Source organism: Salvelinus namaycush, chromosome 19 (genome assembly GCF_016432855.1).
Source record: "Salvelinus namaycush isolate Seneca chromosome 19, SaNama_1.0, whole genome shotgun sequence".
NCBI classification, from domain to species: domain Eukaryota; kingdom Metazoa; phylum Chordata; class Actinopteri; order Salmoniformes; family Salmonidae; genus Salvelinus; species Salvelinus namaycush.
The window spans coordinates 39,436,148-39,460,280 of NC_052325.1; the positions used below are offsets into that span (position 1 = coordinate 39,436,148).

Consider the following 24,133-nt stretch of genomic DNA (forward strand, 5'->3'; position numbering starts at 1 on the left):
GGAGTGAACGCTATATACGGATTACATGGAGAAAATCGGACTACACTGAAATGAAAATATCGGACCTCTCCTTTCAGAAAAATATATTTTAACTAAACCCTCCCTGAATGCTTAAAAAACGAACAATTGACCCTCCCCTACACCCAAAATAATAATTCAAACAAAATGAATTGCAGAGAATATGTCTACCGTTTAGCCTCACTTCTTGGACAGACCAGAGCCTTAAATATGCAGTTTTAGAAACTGTTCTTCATCCAATCACAGCTTGATGTGATACAGCCTGGAATCGAACCAGGGACTGCAGTGACACCGCTTGCACTGAGATGCAGTGCCTTAGACCGCTGCGCCACTCAGAAGCCCCAACATATTACCTTAATTACCGTGACTAACCGGTGCCCCCGCACATTGACTCTGTACTGGAACCCCCTGTACATAGCCTCGCTACTGTTATTTTATTGTTGCTCCTTAATTATTTGTTATATTTCAACAACAAAAAATATTATTCAAACTGCATTGTTGGTTAAGGGCTTGTAAGTAAGCACTTCACTGTCTACACCTGTTATACTCGGCGCATGTGACAAATACAATTTGATTTGGAAAAGGTAGGCCTATGGCATAGCCTCTCATTTTGAGTCTTTTTTAATGATTTTTTGGTGCAATTTATAGCCTATAGGCTATGGATTGCGTGACCCAGCGGAGAATCAGAGATGAGGGGTGGCATCGGTCACACATCCATATATAGCCTAATAAGCAACTAATTCTAAAACACTGAGAAATATTGAAATTGCATCAATAACAAATTACATGACCCTACCCTGGACTAAACTTTAAAAATATAATAAAATGGGTGGATCTAATCCTGGATGCTGATTGGTTAAAACCGCATTCCAGCCGGCTATTATTAAACTGTTTACCAACTTAATTAGAGCAGTAAAAATAACTGTTTTGTCATACCCGTGATATAAGGTCTGAAATTCCACAGCTGTCAGCCAATCAGCATTCAGGGCTTGAACCATACAGTTTAAAATCCTAAAATTAGCACTGGCTAAATCAATGACATTGAAATGCCAATTTACTCTGTTCTATATCACTCTGGCATCATTTTTATGGATATATACAAAGAAATGTCAACAGAAAACTGGTAAAACAAAATGAAATGCGGACAGTTTGCAGTCTTCGCACCTTCAGTTTGAAGTGATTGTGTTAGCTGTGTTGTGGACTAGCTCCTCTGAACAACAGTGGCCTGATCAGAGAGCACATTTTCTATGCCAGGTGAAATCGCGCATCATTAGCTCATTGTTAAAATCAAATCAAATGTTATTGGTCACATACACATGGTTAACAGATGTTATTGCGAGTGTAGCAAAATGCTTATGGGTTTATCCAAAGAAAACAGCTCAAACATACGCAAATGCAGCTACTTTGCTGTTATTCTGGCTGCACTGTTTGACGTGACTAAATTTGCAGGAGTTGGCTGGCTAGCTAGCAAGCAGGGGATAAGAACGTTGCCAGCCAGTATGGCCATGGAACATTTAGTAGGAACAACATTTAGGGTCGCATACATAGATAAAGAACAAAAATACTTAATGACTGGGTAGGGTCTCTGGCAACCTAAACGATAGAACAAACGACCAGTTGGGTAGCAAACTTAGATTTCTGTCGGGACTATATCTTGTGGAAGAATGAAATAGTATGAATAAATTAATCAAAATATGTTTTATTATGAAAATATGTCAATCATTATTTGAATATGTTGGTAACCCATTGTATAAAAGTGATAATGCCCTCGAAGCCGGTGTTTGGAGGATATATTGGCACGGTTTGCCGGCCCGAGATGAACACCGGTGCCAATATATCTTCAAAACACCGGCTTCTCTGGCATTATCACTTAACTAAACCCTCCCCTTGACTGAAATTGAAAAAGCATTTCAATTTCCTCAAAGTAACCATTCTGTAAATTTCGATCCTTCACTTATTGATGTCACATGGCAATGTTTGGATTGCTGGTGAAAAGGTGAGCGAGTACCTGTCCAACATCGGAGACCAATGTTATTACAGGCCTATGGAATTCCAATTCATCATTGACTGAAACTTCGTTATTGTATCTTCAACTACAAATTGTATTATCTAAATGCATAAAACTGTTGTCTTTAAACTATTCTGAATGTTTCATGCACAGCCAACTGGTCAGCATTTGCGGTGACCACTTTAGCTCTAGTCAGAATGTACACACACCAGAGAAAGCCCATTACCCGAATCAGGTCCAACTCCCACGCAGAAACGCAGTTCATTTGCACGGAGGCTGGCTGACATTGGGACATTCCACTGTTTCGCTGTTTGGTTCCAGGGTGAGGTCTCCCGCCCCAACGAGAGAATTGACTTTGGAAAAACGGAATAGACGGAAATACTGAAGTAACCGACTAGTTCATATTTCTATATTCATGGGAAAAGCGTGGCAACAACAGATGTACCCCCAGTACTCATATTACTACCCCCAATACCTGCAAGCGAAGGTAAAGTAAAACCGTGTTCTATGTACTTGAAAAGTAGCTACATTGTAAAATTATCAATGCGCGGTTAGATTCGACAATTGATAAGAAAATGTTCTTCATCATCTGCCCCGATTATTGTACTCTACTTTGTCTGTAAGATTTCTTGTTCGTTAGGGTTATGTTTATTTGAAACGCATATTATCGCCTATTCAGGAAAATATGTTGAGATTACTTTATTTAGTGCATCTCCACACCTGTCAAACTCTTCTGACATACATATTTGTTGTTACTATTGACTTGGATCATTTAGATTCACATTGGCCAGATTGTGGCTCTCCAGGGTTAGCTAATAGAAAGGACATTCAATTTATAGGATTACTGTTATTACCAAATCCCTTAACCACTGCAATGTATAATTAAAGGTCCAGTGCAGTCAACAACGTGATTTTCTTGTGTTTTATATATATTTCCACACTATGAGGAATAATACTATTGGAATAATACTGTGAAACTGTGAAAATTGTGATATGCCCTTTTAGTGTAAGAGCCAGTTTTTATGAGATGGTTTTGGCCTGCCTGGTGACCAATAAGAAAGCGAGTTCCAAACCTCACTGCCAATAACATCTAGTTTTCAGTTTTCCCCTCCCCACTCCAAGACAGTCCTAGCAAAATCCTCGCTTAAGAAATGAGTCTTTGCTAAGAAGCTATTTTTGGTTTCTTTTTGACCATTTTAATTTAAAACAATCATAGTAAGCTACTTAATTGTTACCCAGAAATAATTTGATATTGAGATAAAAACGGCTGCATTGGACCTTTAAGTATTAGATCAAGATACACCCAATTTATTAAACTATTATGAATTGTTTATGCAGTATTTGATATTCTATTTTGTATTGATTCATGGTCATAAGAGCGCAAGTCAGGTTTCATAGAATTCTTTAGAGCATCCTTAATACATTTTGTGTTGAAAATCAGAGGGCATATGGGGTCAACTGACAGTCCTTAGTTGAATTACAGGCATCTCCTATGATCATCAAGAGGCTCCTACAGAATACTTTGCATCACTTAGGCTCCATACATGTTTAATCAGCTTGGCTGCCTATATGACAAGGTCCCAGAGCTCCAGCCCTGTAGGCTACTTAGTATGCGACTGTAAAATGAGGATATGTTTTCAAACAGGGATAGACATCTGAGTGTGTCGATCCAATGAAAAGGACATTAAACAGGATTTTAGAATTACATTGTGTTAGCAACACAGCCTATTATAGCTGTGGTATGAATGCATGGGCTGTTTATTTACCATTTGGATATAATTTGAAGAGATTCAATAAAAATAAGTGATACTAGCAAGAGCAGGTTATGGGTTTCTCTTTTCTTTGAAGATATCATTTGAAGAGAAACTATTAGCTTATTTGCCAAAGTTAGTCAACATATCACCTGCATTCACAGCTGCTGGTCATTTAGTCATAAAATGCTGCCTTAACTCATCCTTCCTACTGATGAGCAATATTCCTCAGTGTTTTTTCCTTCTAATCCCATTCTTCCATTGACTAAAGACTCATTCTTTGAATTTGATTCAAGAATAGGGCCATTCATTTGATTTCCGCATGGAAAGGGATGTGGCCCCATTCACTTTGTTTTATGACACACCAGATATGTGTGGGGTGGCCTTAATACAGAAATGGCTTGTCCACTTCAAACAGGGCCCTGCTTTGTGGATAACTGACATGGTGGTTTACATTATCCCTGTCCTGCTGTGTCCTGCTTTTCTCTTTGCCGGGATCCAAATTAAATTACTCTGTTATTGTCTTATTGCGGGGGCCTGGCACAGATTTCTCTCCATGGCTGTAAACATGCTGTCTATTTAGGTGTGTATCTGATGTTTGAAGCATTTAACATTTAGTGATATTCTATGGTCTTTTTTTGTGATATTAATTTTGTATAGAAGAGCTGTATCACATTCAGTCAGTGCATAAATATTGCATTATTCATTGTTCGGGTTCTTGTTTTTGTCAATTTGTTATGAGATACTGTCACAGGAATGAAAAGCATTGACAAAGCACAGAAAATTGGAGCATGTTTTTGAAGCAACTTTCTGTCTCGGCAGGAGACCAGCTACTGTACTGAGATTGAGGAATTCAAGTGGCGCAGAACAGGCTGCTTTTAGGTTAATAACCGAGTACTTGAACACTGGTGTCAGTGCAAGTGATATCTATCTATGTGAGTGATCCAGTATTGGATTGAACAGCTAGACTAGGGGGTCACAGATTTGCAGTTGAACAACAGATGGTCCTTACTGCTGAAAAAAGTGTTTACATTGACGTAAATAAGCTTTTACAAGTTCTATCACTGTTAAAATCCTCACAGCTCCCAGTCCTGAAATAAATAAAAATCAATGGTATTTGTTGTCAACACAAGCCTTTAATCAATGAAAAGTGAACACATGAACTGCCATCAGACGTTACATACAGAGACTGTGAACAATGGCATTATGCTGAGCCTGAAAAAGCCCTATACAATGTTTACAATAAAGTTTGGAGAGTTGCCTGGCAGCGGAATGTATACAATTAAACAACACAGAGGTGGTGCTCTTTATGTTGGCGCAGGGCTGAAAGAGCACCCATTGTGCTCCTATGATTCTCATTCTTGGCGACTTTTGACATGAGCAAAATGATGGCCTACCCAGTGCACAGTAAAACCCACCCTGCTGTTGAGTCTCTCTCTGCCAAGAGGCTCTCATAAAAAGAGAGAATACATTGAAAAGCCTCATCAGGGTTAGAAAGCTTTCAATGGTGACACGTGGGCCATAAAGGTAATCATGTCTTATTCATTGCTTCTTGTGTAAATAATGTAAATGAGTATGCAATTAAATAAAGCAACAACAGTTATAATATCAATCGTAATGTAGCAGGAATATTGCAATCTATGTTGTTGATTTTTACTTTGCAAAGACAATTATTATGGAGGCAGAGCGTAGTCAGGGTTGAACAAACTTACATTCTCACTTCTCATCAAGACCCTTATTATCTTTTTTCATGAGAACATATCTTATTTATGAGGAAAACCAATAAACATCTCGTATCAGGCTATTTCATTGATAAATAATTCACGAAAGGGGAAATTGATTATGAAAAACGGGGAATAGGAAAGATTATTGAAAATGAGTGCATGTCAATCATGTATTTTCTAGCAATACGGATATGAATTATTTCTGCTTATAATCAACTGAATATCAGATCATAGATGTGGGTTAGTCAATGTTCACTATTTGCTTTCAAAGTAAAACAATAAATAAGAAAGGTCTAATTTGTGGCCACGATAGTATGAAATGAAAATATATATTTTTTTCCCATTTGGAATAAATTGCATGCTCTACATTTGGTCATTGCTAAGTTTTGGGCACTAGATGAAACGTCCTTAGAATTCTTACACACATTCTTCAAATATGAATGTGTCTTTCACCATTAAGACATAAAAAAAACGTGACAAGTGAGTTTGCAATGTTCTATTACAACCCCTCTCAACTGACCAACAATTAAGCCAAAGCTCTCTGATTGAGCAATGTGCTGTTGACAGCAAAACATCAGTGTTTGATATTCTATCCCTCTGTGCTGTAAGTCAAACATAGATCACTTGCCACATGATCACATCCCTTTGGTGCTGACATCACATGACCAGTGAGTGCTGGAGACAGATGGGCATAGTGCTGTCTGTCATGGGGATCTACAGTGCAGCATGTTAACTCTGTCCTGTCCAAGCTCCTCTCTGTTTATTGTTGAAAAACTGTCTGCAGAGCAGACTTCTGGCAAAACTAAGACTGATTTACATTTTTATTATGAGGAATTTGTGTAGTTTTAGTGCTGTTTTTCTAAAGTAAAAGTTTGTGTTACAAGACGAACATTATCACGAGTGTAGCGTCCACTCTAAAAGCTTTTATTGAATTGTCTCTGCAATTTGATACACCTGATGGCCTGCAGAGTCTCCTTTAAGACTAATCGAATGTAATACATTGATAATGTTTTGTGTGAGATTTTCCTAACTGACTTATCATATTATTATTTTAATTTGATGAATTTGGAAGTATGGAAAGACTTTCCATTCATCTACTCTCAATCTTGGATAATGAGAACTTTAGGTTGAGCTTTCCTACCCCACCCCCATGCCTTTATCGTTTGTCTTCCTGTGTGTGACATACACACACATTTGTCTTTGTGATTTACTTGTTTCCACCCTAACGCGCTGGGAGTCGTCGAAAATGATTCTGTCGCTGCCTCAGTGGGGCTTTGGCCCCCTAACTCACCCCTTCCATCCAGGCAGGAAGGTAAATATACAGAGCTGTTTGTAAAGACTTCCTGGTACTGCTGGGACTCTCTTTCCTCCACTTGAATTGCAGGGTTCCGTGGTATTGCTGGATCTCATTCTGAGCGAGCTAACGGAGAGGAAGGAAATGGATGGGAGAGAGATGTCAGCCTTTCAGAGGAAGTATTGTTGTGTTAAACCTTATAGCTGCTCTTAGTCTCGAGAAAAACGGAGGGCAGTCTTATGATTCTATGTGCTGCGAGCGCCTGATTCCTTTTAACTGACGAAGTAGCTGATTTCCTTACCATCAAAGGGTGTTGCAGGTTTATGTATACCGTTCCCATAAATGTGCATGTACTCTGTAATGGTGTGTATAGTTGTCATCTATTAGTCAAGCTGCTAGATTCTGTGTAAGAGCCCTGATGTCTGTAGGGTTTGATCTGGCATAGAGCCAGAACGAAATTGAAAGGTATGCACTGCGTGGGAGGGGCCTGCTTCCTGATCATTTGTTTGTTCTGTCGATTCAGCAGAGACAGCTGTATCATGTCAAAACAGCATGCTTAAAAGAACTGATTTGTGGCCGTGTGAGATCGGATCTCACCGCAGGCTTTTCTGTGATTGTAGGTTCACTCATAGGTGAGATGTTTGTCATACCTCATGAAAACAGAAAGTGTTGCTTTAAGTCCGTAGAGCAGCAGCTCAAATCTTTAGTTTTATTTCATTGTCAGTATCAATTCCTAAAGAAAATAATAAATTAAGTTTCAGGTAAATAAATGTATTCACAAGAAATAACAATTACAGTTGGCTATATGTTTTATGTAATAACTTTGAAAGCAGTAGACCAGTGGAGGCTCCTCAGAGGAGGAAGGGGAGGACCATCTTCCTCAGTGAATTTCATAAAAATAAAAAGTTAAACATTTCAACAGTTATCCTTTTAAGATAAAACTATACAAAAGATATTCAGGTCACCAAATAATGTATTGAAACACACTGTTTTGCAATTAAGGTCTACAGTAGCCTCAACAGCGCTCTGTAGCGTAGCACCATGGTGTAGCCAGAGGACAGCTAGCTTGCGTCCTCTTCTGGGTACATTGACTTCAATACAAAACCTAGGAGGGTCATGGTTCTCACCCCCTTCCGTAGACTTACACAGTAATTATGACAACTTCTGGAAGACATCATCCAACCTATCAGAGCTCTTGCAGCATGAACTAACATGTTGTCCACCCAATCAAAGGATCAGATAACGAATCTAGTACTGAAATCATAAGCTACAGTTAGCTAGCACTGCAGTGCATGAAATGTGGAGAATAGTAGACTCAAAGAGAGAGAAAGACAATAGTTTTGAACAAATTCATTTCTTCAAAAATGAAGGAGAAGCAAGAGATAGAGAGAGAGAAAGATCTTTCTTCATTTTTTTCACTTTCACTTACTTAGCTAGCTAGCAAATGCAGCTAGCTAGTTTAGCCTTCTCAAACACCTGGCTCAAACAGAGGGATGTTAGCTAGCTGGATATCCAACACTGGAACTCTTCCAAGTCAAAGTAAGCTTTTGGTTATACTAATTTATTGCCACCGGTGTACCTGCTAAACTGTGTACTACACTGTACTGCATGATTGTAGCGGGTTTACTAACGCGTTAGTTATATTAGCTATGTTGACTATGACGTTACTTTAGCTAATATGGTGCGCTAGCTGCGGTTATGATACACTATATATACAAAACCGTGTGGACACCACTTCAAATTTGTGAATTCGGCTATTTCAGCCACACCCGTTGCTGATAAAGGTGTATAAAATCAAGCACAAAGTCGTACAATCTCCATAGACAAACATTGGCCGTAGAATGGCCTTACTGAAGAGCTCAGTGACTTTCTACATGGCACCTTCATAGGAGTCCAACTTTCCAACAAGTCAGTTTGTTGAATTTCTTCCCTGCTAGAGCTGCCCCGGTCAACTGTAAGTGCTGTTATTGTAAAGTGGAAAAGTATAGGAGGAACAACGGCTCGGCCGCAAAGTGGTAGGCCACACAAGCTCACAGAACAGGACCGCCGAGTGCTGAAGCGCGTAGCGTGTAAAAATCGTCTGTCATCGGTTGCAACACTCACTACCGAGTTCCACACTGCCTGTTGAAGCAACGTCAGCACAAGAACTGTTCGTCGGGAGCTTCATGAAATGGGTTTCCATGGCCGAGCTGCAACACACAAGCCTAAGCGCAATGCCAAGCGTCGGGTGGAGTGGTGCCGGGTGGACTCAGGAGCACTGGAAAAGCGTTCTCTGGAATGATGAATCACGCTTCACCATCAGGCAGTCCGATGGACGAATCTGGGTTTGGTGGATGCCAGGGGAACGCTACAGTTGAAGTCGGAAGTTTGCATACACCTTAGCCAAATACATTTAAACTCAGTTTTTCACAATTCCTGACATTTAATCCTAGTAAAAATTCCCTGTCTTTGGCCAGTTAGGATCACCACTTTATTTTAAGAATGTGAAATGTCAGAATGATAGTAGAGAGAATGATTTATTTCAGCTTTTATTTCTACATACACTCACTTAGTATTTGGTAGCATTGCCTTTAAATTGTTTAACTTGGGTCAAACATTTTGGGTAGCCTTCCACAGGCTTCCCACAAAACGTTGGGTGAATTTTGGCCCATTCCTCATGACAGAGCTGGTGTAACTGAGTCAGTTTTGTAGGCCTCCTTGCTCGCACACACTTTTTCAGTTCTGCCCACACATTTTCTATAGGATTGAGGTCAGGGCTTTGTGATGGCAACTCCAATACCTTGACTTTGTTGTCCTTACGCCATTTTACCACAACTTTGGAAGTATGCTTGGGGTCATTGTCCATTTGGAAGACCCATTTGCAACCAAGCTTTAACTTCCTGACTGATGTCTTGATTAGTTGCTTCAATATATCCACATAATTTTCCTGGCTCATGATGCCATCAATTTTGTGAAGTGCACCAGTCCCTCCTGCAGCAAAGCACCCCACAACATGATGCTGCCACCCCCGTGCTTCACGGTTGGGATGGTGTTCTTCGGCTTGCAAGCCTCCCCCTTTTTCCTCCAAACATAACAATGGTCATTACGGCCAAACAGTTCTATTTTGGTTTCATCAGACCAGAGGACATTTCTCCAAAAAGTACGATCTTTGTCCCCATGTGCAGTTATAAACCGTAGTCTGGCTTTTTTATGGTGGTTTTTGAGCAGTGGCTTCTTCCTTGCTGAGCGGTCTTTCAGGTTATGTCGATATAGGACTAGTTTTACTGTGGATATAGATACTTTTGTACCTGTTTCCTCCAGGATCTTCACAAGGTTCTTTGCTGTTGTTCTGGGATTGATTTGCACTTTTCGCACCAAAGTGCATTCATCTCTAGGAGACAGAACGCGTCTCCTTCCTGAGCGGTATGACGGCTGCGTGGTCCCATGGTGTTTATACTTGCGTACTATTGTTTGTACAGATGAACGTGGTACCTTCAGGCATTTGGAAATTGCTCCCAAGGATGAACCAGACTTGTGGAGGTCTACACATTTTCTTCTGAGGTCTTGGCTGATTTCTTTGGATTTTCCCATGATGTCAAGCAAAGAGGCACTGAGTTTGAAGGTAGGACTTGAAATACACCTACAGGTACACCTCCAATTGACTCAAACAATGTCAATTAGCCTATCAGAAGCTTCTAAAGCCATGACATAATTTTCTGGAATTTTCCAAGCTGTTTAAAGGCGCAGTCAACCTAGAGTATGTAAACTTCTGACCCACTGGAATTATGATAGTGAATTATAAGTGAAATAATCCGTCTGTAAACAATTGTTGGAAAAATTACTTGTGTCATGCACAAAGTATATGTCCTAACCGACTTGCCAAAACTATAGTTTGTTAACAAGAAATTTGTGGAGTGGTTGAAAAACAAGTTTTAATGACTCCAACCTAAGTGTATGTAAACTTCCGACTTCAACTGTACCTGCCTCAATGCATAGTGCCAACTGTAAAGTTTGGTGGAGGAGAAAGATTGGTCTGGAGCTGTTTTCCATGGTTCGGGCCCTTTAGTTCCAGTGAAGGAAAATCTTAACTCTAAAGCATACAATGACATTCTAGATGATTCTGTGCTTCCAACTTTGTGGCAACAGTTTGGGGAAGGCCCTTTCCTGTTTCAGCATGACAATGCCCCGGGGCACAAAGTGAGGTCTATACAGAAATGGTTTGTCGAGATCGGTGTGGAAGAACTTGACTGGCCTGCCCAGAGCCCTGACCTCAATCCCATCGAACACCTTTGGGATTAATTTCAACCTCATATATAGAGAACATTTTAGTATCATGTAGTAGCCTAAACCTGTCAATGTTAAACTTGGTGAATGGATTATGAATGACAGTCATCCAATATGCTGTAATAGAAATAAGGCAATGCTCATTAAAAAAATGTGTCCTCACTAATCTTAAACGGCAGCGACCGCTAGTGCAGTAGACATTCAGTACCAGTCAAAAGATTGGACACCAACTCATGCCAGGGTTTACATTTATTTTTTACTCTTTTCTACATTGTAGTTAGTTGTCACAACTATGAAATAACACATATGCAATCATGTAGTAACCAAAAAAGTGTTAAATAAATCAAAATATATTTTATATTTGAGATTCTTCAAAGTAGCCACCCTTTGCCTTGATGACAGCTTTGCACACTCTTGGCATTCTTTCAACCGGGTTCATGAGTTAGTCACTTGGAATGCATTTCAATTAACAGGTATGCCTTGTTAAAAGTTAATTTGTGGAATTTCTTTCCTTCTTAATGCGTTTGAGCCAATCAGTTGTGTTGTGACAAGGTAGGGGTGGTATGCAGAAGATAGCCCTATTTGGTAAAAGACCAAGTCCGTATTATGGCAAGAACAGCTCAAATAAGCAAAGAGAAACGACAGTCCATCGTTACTTTAAGACATGAAGGTCAGTCAATCTGAAAAATTTCAAGAACTTTTAAAGTTTCTTCAAGCGCAGTTGCAAAAACCATCAAGCGCTATGATGAAACTGGCTCTCATGAGGACCGCCACAGGAATGGAAGACCCAGAGTTACCTCTGCTGCAGAGGATAAGTTAATTAGAGCTAACCTCAGATTGCAGCCCAAATAAATACTTCACAAAGTAACAGACACATATCAACATCAATTGTTCAGAGGAGACTGTGAATCAGGCCTTCATTGTCGAATTGCTGCAAAGAAACCATTACTAAAAGACACCAATAAGAAGAAGAGACTTACCGGTGGAAATCTGTCCTTTGGTCTGATGAGTTCAAATTTCAGATTTTTGGTTCCAACCGCCTTGTCTTTATGAGACGCAGAGTAGATGAACAGATTATCTCGGCATGTGTGGTTCCCACTGTGAAGCATGGAGGAGGAGGTGTGATGGTGTGGGGATGCTTTGTTGGTGACATTGTCTGTGATTTATTTAGAATTCAAGTCACACTTAACCAGCATGGCTACCACAGCATTCTGCAGCGATACACCCTCCCATCTGGTTTGCGCTTAGTGGGACTATCATTTGTTTTTTAACAGGACAATGACCCAACACACCTCAAGGCTGTGTAAGAGCAATTTGACTAAGATGGAGAGCTACATCAGATGACCTGTCCTCCAATATCACCCGACCTCAACCAAATTGAGATGGTTTGGGATGAGAGTGAGTTGGACCGCAGAGTGAAGGATGGGTGGATACTTTGAAGAATCTAAAATATAAATATATTTTGATTTGTTTAACACTTTTTTGTTTGCTACATGATTCCATGTGTTATTTCATAGTTTTGATGTCTTCACTATTATTCTACAATGTAGAAAATAGTAAAAATCAAGAAAAACCCTTGAAGGAGTAGGTGTGTCCAAACTTTTGACAGGTTTACATATGTACCTTTGACTCCTATATAAAGGGATAGTTCCACTGACTATCACGCTCCCCACCCTGGTCCCCTTTCACTCAGTGACCTCCACTGAGTGCTGATTCAGGTCTTTCAGTTCCCTTTAACTGTGACCTATTTGCATCTAATGGTGGCTGAAATGGCCTCCCAATATGCTCTCTATATATATGACTCTATCTGTAGTGTCTTTTAGGAAAACATTTTAGGAAACCATTTGACAACCTCAAAAAATGCAACTAGGAAAAAACAGGAAGGAAAGATTCATTGGAGCTTTTAGTAAATCACCTCTATTGTTCAGGTTTAAAGTGAGCCCATGCTGAAACCAAAAGGAAACATTTTACTGGGATTGGCTTTTTGTTTTTTTTGGCTGATTTGGTTTTAGAGCAATTTTGACATTGCTCTGTTTGCAGTGGTCAAAAGACCAGATGTTGCATAATCTCATTAGCAGTTGGTTCAAAGCCCCTGACAGAAAATGCATGATGAGGGTGAGCTCTGACACTATGCCCAGTGGGTAAATAACTACCACTCTACCCCCCATGGAATTACATTGAGAGTTGCTGATGCTATGATGACCAATAGATTTAGTTAAAGACAGGAAATGCAGCTTGGAGAAGGAGGATGTAATCTGTAAAGGATGACAACACGCTAGGTGAAAAGAAAGAGCATGGCGGAACAAGAAATAGGTAAAAAATGTAACCACAAAGGCAACGACCACTGAAGGTCAACATGACTTCACCACCACTGTTGGTTTTCCAATCAGAGACTGAGACTGGCAGGTGAATGGGTTTTGATTTATAGCCTTAGTGCTGCCTCTGAGTGTATGTTTTGCTATAATAAAAACCTGGGTCACCCTTTCACTTACAATTTCGGATCTCTGCTGAAGAGTGGCTCGGTCCTTCCTGTTGCGTGCAGTCTCTTTGCACATTTACTCCACGTCCGTTGCATCCCCAGACTGTGTAACGATTACTGGATTACAACTGTGAAAATTGAAAACATTTTCAATTGGTTATATATATTTTCAATTTCATTTTCCCAGGTGTATTTTTATCTGTGTTTGCTCTTTTTGTCTGCTTTCATCAATCTGATTCATATTTATTTCGAGGAGTTAATATGTATTATTATTGTGTTATAAATGTCCTATGGATTTAACCCTCAATTGCCTTTTTGTTTCAGTGTTGTTTATCTACATATCAATTCAATCATTTTAGTTTAATGTACTATGGTGTGGCCTTCAAATTAAAATGGTAATAACATATGTGTCCTGCATCGGTCAAAATATCGTCCTGCTCCTTTAACTATCTAATGGCCGCACTGTGTGGTCCTTGCTATCAGGGATCCTTGGGACGTCCCTACCCCATTGAAGTTGAAGTTGAAAAATGTTAAGGTTAGGGTTAAGGTTAGGGTTAGGTAATGGTTAAGGTTAGGATAAGGATAGGGTTAATTTAAGGTTAGAGTTTAGGGTAGGGACGTCCCAATGAACTCCGATAGCTAACCCTGTGGAATGTTTGGTATGCATTCCAGACTAGACGAAGAGTAGTGAAAGGGGAAAGAAACATTGTAACAATGTCTCTTGTATAGACCTATTATTCAATTATACCAGCTAATGGTACATACACCTTCCATAGGCTGTATTGTAGTAGATTATATTCTTGAAAATTGCAGAAAAAAATATGATATAGTGTTGTTTTCATGTAATCCAGTGAAGTCATCATCCCTATACCGGATAGAGGAATGGTTTCTTCCACCAGGCAGGGTCTGTTCTGCGGGGTTTCCACTAGTTACCACAGCCACAAAGTAAGGCTCTATCGTAAAGACGAGAAAACATGAAATAAAAAATGCGCTATTTGGTTTTAATTTAATTTTAGGCATAAGGTTAGTAGTGTGGTTAAGGTTTGGGTTGAGGTTAGGTTTAAAATCACATTTTAAAAAGAGAAATTGTAGAAATAGGCGGGGTTTATGCCTTTGTGGCTGTGGTAACTAGTGAAGAGCGTTATGCGGGGGACTCAATGCAAATCAATGAACTCAAGAAACGGGGTTGGGAAATCGAAGTTCGGACTAATTCGCGCATACGTTGACATCGCTATATTTTATGGTAGTATATGATACTATATGTCAAATAAGGTATACTATATAGGCCTACAGTAGCCTATAGTAAGCCTAGTAGTATTTACTTTAGTATAGCAAAGAGACGATTTTTTACAAACATATCTATGTAGCTAGACAAATTTACAACTTCACCTAAACAGCCATTGGATACAAATAGTTCGAAATAAATTAGTAAAACAATCGATCTTGGGTCTTTGGAAACCGATTATGATTTTTGCGAATTCTTGCAACCCATTGAGGACTCCGTACCGTAAGCAGGTAAATAGCCTATTTGATTATACAAAATGTATGTAATAGGCATTCATCCTCATCATCAAGCTGACTCATTGAAGTCGCAAAACATGTATTTTTTTATCAGCCTATGGGGACAAATAGCCTATTCCCAGAGAGAATTGAGGAACAGAAAGTTAAGTTTTAATTAGTCAACAGAATTTCACTAGGCATTTTAAAACATATTTCTACTCGTATAGTATTAGTGGGTTACTCTGAAAGTGCTGTGTTCTCGTTGTATTCTTTCAGTAAACTAGTAGGCTATTGCTACTGTTTTTAATTCAATGATTTTGTTAGAATATCCATAGTTGGTCCTGATGTCAGTGTATTTAGCCCTTTAATAGTGCATTCAATCTAGCTACTCATCAACCTTTTCTTTGACCTGGTTTTTAATCAACAATTAATTTAGTTTATGGTTTATATGTATAGTTTATGTTATCAAATTCATTTAATTTGATATGTTGTGGTAGAGAAGTGAAGGCATTCTCAAGAGACTTTCTGAAATCCCCTTTACCTTTAAACTTTGGAGATTCAAGAGCTTGTCCTCACTACTGTGTGTTCCAATGTAGAACTAGTTCAGTAGAAGTGCCTTACCAATGTTGATAGTCGGCCACTTTATATTTACATTTTAGACATTTAGGAGCGACTTACAGGAGCAATTAGGGTTAAGTGCCTTGCTCAAGAGCACATCGGCAGATTTTTCACCTAGTCGGCTCGGGATTTGAACCAGCAACCCTTTGGTTACTGGCCCAACACTCTGAACCGCTAGGCTGTAAGGATTCTATATAAACCACCCTATATCCCATCTTTTTCAAATGATAACAATGTAATAACCCACCCAGATAACATTGAGGCCATGGAGAAATGTATTGGAATGACCTTGTGATAATTGAATGAGAGCTTTGAAAATATGATGTGCCTTTGTAGATTGCTGTTTCACATGTAAAATGTATGCAAAGCGGCGGAATGTAATTCAATCATGCGTCCAATTTTCCCAATTTAGATATGGATTAACATTTTTGACATGAAACTGTTGATGGTGTTGAAGACTTATTCATATTCAGGATTATTCAAGTCTGCTGTCATAATAAGAGGCTAGTTTTAGCTGAGGGCTTGGATAGTTCTGTGAGGGCGAGGCCTGTGTTACTGGAAGCCTAGTGTATTTCCAGCTCGGATATGATGGGCTCTGCTGGTCTGGAGCATGCTGATAAGACACTGGGCTCTCCCCATCACACTCCCTCAGACTCCTGGTGCTCAATAGGCAGGCAGATGTATGAAAACAAACTGGCTTTCAGTCCTGTGGAAAAGGGAGTTTCTCTCCTTGGGTGTGTGGATTTAGCTGGGACTGAAAACCAAGGGCACTGCTGGCATTCTCCTCAAAGATTGTCTTTGTTCACAAATAGCTTGAGCTGGTGGCACATTTCCTAGTTGGGAGCCTGATGATGATGATGATATCAGATGATTATTTCATGAGCTACAGTATAACAGACACTAAATGTTCTCTCTCTCTCTTCAATATTACAACAGAATGAAAGTCATGTATAGAAAGTTAAAACAAACCCTTTAAGACAAAATGATAATTATGTGTTAGAAATGTTCATAAAGCACAAATATCCAACAACATCATCATTGACTATTATGAGAAATATCAACATGGCTCTCAACCTATACCCAATGCTCTCAATGCTAAGGCTTTTCAGTACCACGTGCCCTCTCTAGCAGATGCATCTGTTATGGGTTCAAAAGGTGACTGTGATTGAAGGACCTTCACAGTTTACAGAAAACACATGAGAGTTGACTGTTTTGTAAAGCGAAGTGATCTGTCTCAACATGACACTCTTTGACAGATAGCCTGGAGATTACATGTGATCCTTCCTCTTGCATGCTACCTGAATACATGGTATTTTTGGGACATGTTTCAAAAATGCATAGAATGATTCTCAATCAGGTTCTACTGTTAGTGTCAACTATGAGAACAGATGTCAGCATTGACCTTTTATCTCCTTTTTCTCATGTCTTTAAGGCTATGGTTGTCTATTGAGTTATCAATTCAATAGGAGATTGGTCAATGTCACCTTCGTGTCCAGACTTTCAATGTAATCTTTTTTTAATGCATTAGTATTGTAACATTGTTGTCCACAAAATGAGACGTGTTGCTGAATGATTAATCACATGGATGCAACAATATTCTAAGTGTTAGAATTTGCGATGTTCATGGGTAGTGAAATGCTGTGAACGGAAGAATGTGATGTCAAATGGAAATTGCTGTTCCCTATAGATCCCAACATGAGATTTATGCCTGAAACCCAAACATCCAGAGAGTGCAGGATAAACATGGAATACTGGAGTGTTGGGTTTCACCATGAGAGAGCCATATTTCCAACTTATACAGTACCAGTCAAAAGTTTGGACACACCTAGTCATGCCAGGGTTTTTCTTTATTTTTTTTACTATTTTCTAGAATAATAGTGAAGACATCACAACTATAAAATAACACCTATGGAATCATGTAGGAACCAAAAAAGTGTTAAACAAATCAAAATATATTTTATATTTGAGATTCTTCAAAGTAGCCACCTTTTGCCTTGATGACAGCTTTGCACACTCTTGGCATTCTCTTTTTCAACTGCAACTTCCCCTGCAACTTCCCAGACATTTCTGGGGGGAATAGCCCTAGCTCTCACCCTCCGATCCAACAGGTCCCAGACGTGCTCAGTGGGATTGAGATCCGGGCTCTTCACTTCCCATGGCAGAACACTGACATTCCTGTCTTGCAGGATATCACGCACAGAATGAGCAGTATGGCTGGTGGCATTGTCATGCTGGAGGGTCATGTCAGGATGAGCCTGCAGGAAGAGTACCACATGAGGGAGGAGGATGTCTTCCCTGTAACGCACAGCGTTGACATTGCCTGCAATGACAACATGACAACAAGCTCAGTCCGATGATGCTGTAACACACCGCCCCAGACCATGATGGACCCTCCACCTCCAAATCGATCCCGCTCCAGAGTACAGGCCTCGGTGTAACGCTCATTCCTTCGACGATAAACGCAAATCCGACCATCACCCCTGGTGAGACAAAACCATGACTCGTCAGTGAAGAGCACCTTTTGCCAGTCCTGTCTGGTCCAGCGACGGTGGGTTTGTGCCAGTAGGCGACGTTGTTGCCGGTGATGTCTGGTGAGGACCTGCCTTACAACGGGCCTACAAGCCCCCAGTCCTGCCTCTCAGCCTATTGCAGACAGTCTGAGCACTGATGGCGGGATTGTGCGTTCCTGGTGTAACTCGGGCAGTTGTTGTTGCCATCCTGTACCTGTCCCGCGGGTGTGATGTTCAGATGTACCAATCCTGTGCAGGTGTTGTTACACGTGGTCTGCCACTGCGAGGACGATCAGCTGTCCGTCCTGTCTCCCTGTAGCTCTGTCTTAGGCGTCTCACAGTACGGACTTTGCAATTTATTGCCCTGGCCACATCTGCAGTCCTCATTCCTCCTTGCAGCATGCCTAAGGCATGTTCACGCAGATGAGCAGGGACCCTGGGCATCTTTCTTTTGGTGTTTTTCAGAGTCAGTAGAAAGGCCTCTTTAGTGTCCTAAGTTTTCATAACTGTGACCTTATTTGCCTACCTTCTGTAAGCTGTTAGTGTCTGCAACCGTTCCACAGGTGCATGTTCATTGAACAAGCATGGAAAACATTGTTTAAACCCTTTACAATGAAGATCTGTGAAGTTATTGGATTTTTACAAATGATCTTTGAAAGACAGGGTCCTGAAAAAGGGCCGTTTCTTTTTTTGCTGAGTTTATGCATATATACTGAACAAAAATATAAATGCAACATGCAACAATTTCAACAATTTCAAGGATTTTACTGAGTTACAGTTCATAAAAGAAAATCTGTAATTTTAAATATATTAATTAGACCGTAATCTATGGATTTCACCTGACTGGGCAGGGATGCAGCCAGCGGTTGGCCTGGGAGTGCATAGGCCCACCCACTTAGGAACCAGGTACACCCACTGGGGAGCCAGGTCCAGCTTATAAGATTTAGTTTTTCCCCACAAAAGGGCTTTATTACAGACAGAAATACTCCTCAGTTTCATCAGCTGTCCGGATGGCTTGTCTCAGACAATCCCGAAAGGTGAAGAAGACGGATGTGGAGGTCCTGGGTTGGCGTGGTTACACTGGCACTATGTTCACATTGACATCAGAAAAACGCTCACCCACACAACACCATACACAGCTACATGTGTAACTCTGTGTTGTTGTATGTGTCGAACTGCTTTGCTTTATCTTGGCCAGGTCGCAATTGTAAATGAGAACGTGTTCTCAACTTGCCTACCTGGTTAAATAAAGGTGAAATAAATAAATAAAATAAAATACACATGATCTGTGGTAGTGAGGCCGGTTGGACGTACTGCCAAATTCTCTAAAACGATGTTGGAGGCAGCTTATGGTAGAGAAATTAACATTAAATTATCTGGCAACATCTCTGGTGGACAATCATTCCTGCATTTAGCATGCCAATTGCATGCTCACTCAAAACTTGAGACATCTGTGGCATTGTGTTGTGTGACAAAAATGCACATTTTAGAGTGGCCTTTTATTGTGCCCAGCACAAGGTGCACCTGTGTAATGATCATGCTGTTTAATCAGCTTCTTGATATGTCACACCTGTCAGGTGGATGGATTCTCTTGGCAAAGGAGAAACGCTCACAAACAGGGATGTAAACAAATTTGTGCACAAAATTTTAGAGAAATAAGCTTTTTGTGCGTATGGAACATTTCTGGGATCATGAAACATGGGACCAACACTTTACATATTGCGTTTATATTATTTAAAAATGTTAGTTGCATTCTTTGTCTCGATGTTGGAAACAGTGTCTAGCCCGTCTGTCAGATATGATGTTAGATAACATGAGAATGGTTTATTAAGATAGATTGTATCTTTCCTCAAAACCCCTAGCCAACATAGTATGACCTCAAGCATGCACTGCATGGTGATTAATGTCTTAATCTGTCCTCCCACCATATAGAGGGAAAATACAGGGGAAATCTCAAGGGATCCTTCAAACGCCAACAGTCCCGTTAGAGTACATTTCTTGAGGACGGTCCTCAGAGATAACTGTAGAGTCATTGCAGAAGCCTTTGTGAAAAGGTCATTTCATTTGAGGAGTTACGTTCACAGCATACATAAAAATTCCCTGGCAAAGAGCTGTTTGTGACGGGAAGGAAAATAATGAATGAATCCAACAGCAGGTCAAGTTGGTTTCCGTAGTAAAGGCATGTGGACCGGAGAAGAAGAAGATCTCTTGCTTGGGCCGAGTCCAGGTTGACGATTGCTCAATTCTGTCACCACGTATTGCTTGGGATTCCATCAGCTTCCTCTCTTGTGATTCCTCGGAGGGGGAGGGGTGATAAACAGTGTCAGACTCACAGAACAGTCTTAGAAAGAGGGCGAGCTTTTCAGATCCAAACATCTGTGGCCCTACAAACATGAAGCATGCTATATTGGCTTATTGCTCAATCACACAAGGGCTCTCCTCTGAGATGTGGAGGTACTCTTGACACGGCCCATATGATTCACAGATGTTGATTGAATGAGATCAGGGGCGTCAATTGGGTAGGGCAGTCACCATACCCTAGCTCCACACCACCAATTTAAAACAGACTACTAAAATCATTCCAATCCTTATTAAATGGCAAATGAAGTTTAGCGGTAGTAGACAGCTGACTTTAGGACCTTGCGGACACCTAGGAAGGCTGTTTGTATGGCTGCCTAGCTTTATGGAGAGTAGAGATCTGTATTTTTGTTTAACTAGGCAAGTCCGTTAAGAACAAATTCTTATTTACAATGACCACCAAACCCAGACGACGCTGGGCCAATTGTTCGCCACCCTATGGGACTCCCAATCACTGCCGGATGTGATTCAGTCTGGATTCAAACCAGGGACTGTAGTGACACCTCTTGCACAGAGATGCAGTGCCTTAGACCACTGCACTACTCGGGAGCCTGTATAATAATGACGAGATGATCATGTCTCCGCCCTAACAATGGGAGTCGTTGTCCCAAAGGCGGGAAGACAGGCGACAAGTTTAGGTCCAAAATAAGCCCATAGAAACACATTGGGCTTATTTTCGACAGATTTTGTCTAGTTAAACCTCTCGCTTTGCCTCTTCCTTTCTGTGGAGAGTGCATTGACGCAGCTGCAGGGAACAGCCACAAGACTTTTTCTCAACAGATTGCAGAGGTAAAGATGGCTGTAGTGGATGGGTTTGGCTAGGTAACTGCTGTTTGACTTGACATGGCAGCTAATTATTGTATGGCATGTGTTTGTAGAATGTTAAGTCCCCTGTTGACTGATGTGAATGATGCTACAGCAACATGGTGATAATGGCTGTAGTCAAGGCCGTTCTCCAAACTGCATTTTAGAGTTTTTTTAATTGTGTAGAAATGCAGTAAATGACATTACCCATACCCTCGGTTTAGCTGGAATGAAGCCCCTGAATGAGACCAAATATATCTGAAATTCAATGCTGGAAGAACTGGTCGACACATTTTCCGTGCACATTACAGAACTCATCTCTTTCCAATCAATTGAAAAGGGTATATTCTTTTGTATTCTGCAAGTTGCAGAAATCAGGCGGCATATCATTGTTCCAAACACGCTGATCCTCAGTGTTCAAAAGAACTGGTGTTGAGGTTGAGTTACATTCTCCACCATGCCTCTCTAACTGGAACCTAATGCAATTAAGCCTGTTTGTAAGTGTAGGGGTGGCAGTGGGATGGTAAAGAAGGCTATGCTGTAAATGTAGTCGTTGACATGTCTAATTGGGAAGTCAGTCAGTCACCAGGGGATTGGTGGGAAGGGCTCTCGAATTCACGCACAGCCTTCCACTGTCACGTCAGTATCAGAGCAGATCTGCACGCCCCTCGCTACCCAGTTTGTGCTGACTTCCTGACTTCTGATGGCGATTGCTCAGCAGATATGTATCACTGCTCTGTTCAATATTAATCTTCACACGGGGCACCCATTCGATAGTGCTAAATTATGAAGTAGCAGGACAGTTCATTTGTAGCATGCACCAATATGGAAGATTTAGCTGGGCCACAACGATATGCTTGTAGTGAAGACCGATGGTTTTCTGGTCCAGCGCACTAAAATACTGTTATGGTTACAGCGGGAGTCAGATCAAGAATCTCTCTGTGTAACTCATGGAGGAGACAAGATTCGTAGACAAAGCTGTGTTAAGGGTTGGAATAAAATCCAAGCACGTTTTCTTAACCCACTAATGAAATGCAAACGTGTATTGTTTCATGATTACTCCCTGGCATGCACTAGCTCTGCTAGACGTCAATCAATATTGAGCACGTATTTATTTGCGCAATTAAATGTCCACGTGACCGCGCATCCACGTGGCAAGGCAATGTAGTCTGTTTCATTCCGAGTAGTCTATTTCTCTGTGTCTGTCTCTCTCTCTTTCTCCCTTTTGTTTAGCAGGGAACACCAGTATGTTTGCACTTCGCACCGACATGTCGTTTTGTCTTGGACTGACACCATTCTGTGTGTTTTCCTTCGGCAGCCACCTGCAGCCCTTTCCTCACACCCCATGGCTCCGCCAATCCCCAGCACCAACAGCAGCACCAACAACAGCAGTAGCTCCAGCACTGCAGGGTGGGAGCAGCTCAGTAAAACCAACCTGTACATCCGAGGCCTTCCCCCAGCCACGACCGACCATGATCTGGTCAAGCTCTGCCAGCCGTGAGTACACTTCCTTCCTCTTATGATAATAACTATTGATCGGTTTTTGACTTGTCGGCAGTGGTCACCACCACCGTGACTGTGGTAGAGTTCAAAGCAACAGTTACTTATTTGACTTGAGAGAGTAATAATAACAGTCTGTTCAATGTAATTCCGAAGTCTTCATAATATGTTATTGTTTGTCGGATCTCTGCAAGCATCATTTATTTTGATCTAATTTATACTCAGAAACGTATATTGAGAATCTCCTGTAAATGCATCCATATCGGGATATGTTTGGTGACGTCACATTACTAGATGACGAATATGACCTCAGTTACCAGTGGACCATCTCGCTGTGCATTCAGTAGATACCAAAAAGGTTAGATGACGCACTGGTAATAAAGCTTATTTTCACTGCCACGTTTTAAGTAGAACCATGGCTAACTGGGACAGGTCACATCACTTGACCACAGAGAGAGATGGAGAGAGGGAGAGCTGTGAGTTAGGGGGAAGGGACAGAGATATTTGAGAAGATGATGGCCAACACTGCAGGGGGAGAACTGACAGGGGCATTACATCTGAATTTAAAATGAAAAATGATATTGGAAGACTACAAGGGCAAACCCAGAGAGCTTTAGCAGCTGATAGTATCTGAAGCGATACAGTGGGTAGTTCATATAGTTAATGCAGGGGATAAAGGGGCAATCTCGGCCCGCTCTCGTCCACAGCCACATTGTTATTGTGTACCTCACGTCTGTGGAAAAAGACCACCGAGGTGACTTTGAAATCTAATTTTCTTTTCCCAGACCCCCCTCTTTCCCCTCCCCCCTCCTCCACAATACGATGTTGACTTTGCGGCACATTCAACCCCTCGATCTCCTGAACGGCTGGCATAGATCCTCTATCCCGTGTTCAGAAAGAGAGATACAGAGCGACAGCTGCGATTTAGATACCTACAACACCATCTTTGTTAACTTTTCATTTAAAAAAAAAACCCGACTAAATGGGGAAGAAGAGGGAATTCATTGAATGAAGAAAGCAAACGGGTATTGTATGTTAGAGTCCTGCACAGGTCGTTTTTTTGGAGCCGCATCCACCCCGTGCCGGCCATCCACCCCGTGCCGGCCATCCACCCCGTGCCGGCCATCCACCCCGTGCCGGCCATCCACCCCGTGCCGGCCACATCAATTCCAAGCCCCACCCGATACCCAACGTCAAGACAGATTTTTCTCTGCAGCCCGACCCACCACATAGTTGTTCTGGGAGCCAATCCGTGACCCGACAAATAACATCAATTTATTGAACTGTTTTTATGACTCCAGAGTAG

At 41.0% G+C, this 24,133-nt stretch overlaps 1 protein-coding gene across 4 annotated transcripts in view; it reads left to right on the forward strand.

Moving 5' to 3' along the window:
* Window positions 1-2,369: 2,369 nt before the first annotated feature.
* LOC120064413 (RNA-binding motif, single-stranded-interacting protein 1-like) overlaps window positions 2,370-24,133 on the forward strand; it is a 66,282-nt gene continuing 44,518 nt past the window's right edge. For 2 of the 4 annotated variants that reach the window (XM_039014979.1, XM_039014981.1), the window contains exons 1-2: window positions 14,714-15,052; window positions 22,646-22,824. In XM_039014979.1, the coding sequence (XP_038870907.1) occupies window positions 15,002-15,052; window positions 22,646-22,824 (230 nt within the window). In that variant the 5' untranslated portion in view covers window positions 14,714-15,001. Of the gene's footprint in view, window positions 2,514-14,713; window positions 15,053-22,645; window positions 22,825-24,133 lie in introns of those variants that run through there. The other 2 variants (XM_039014977.1, XM_039014978.1) reach the window with 2 other exon arrangements.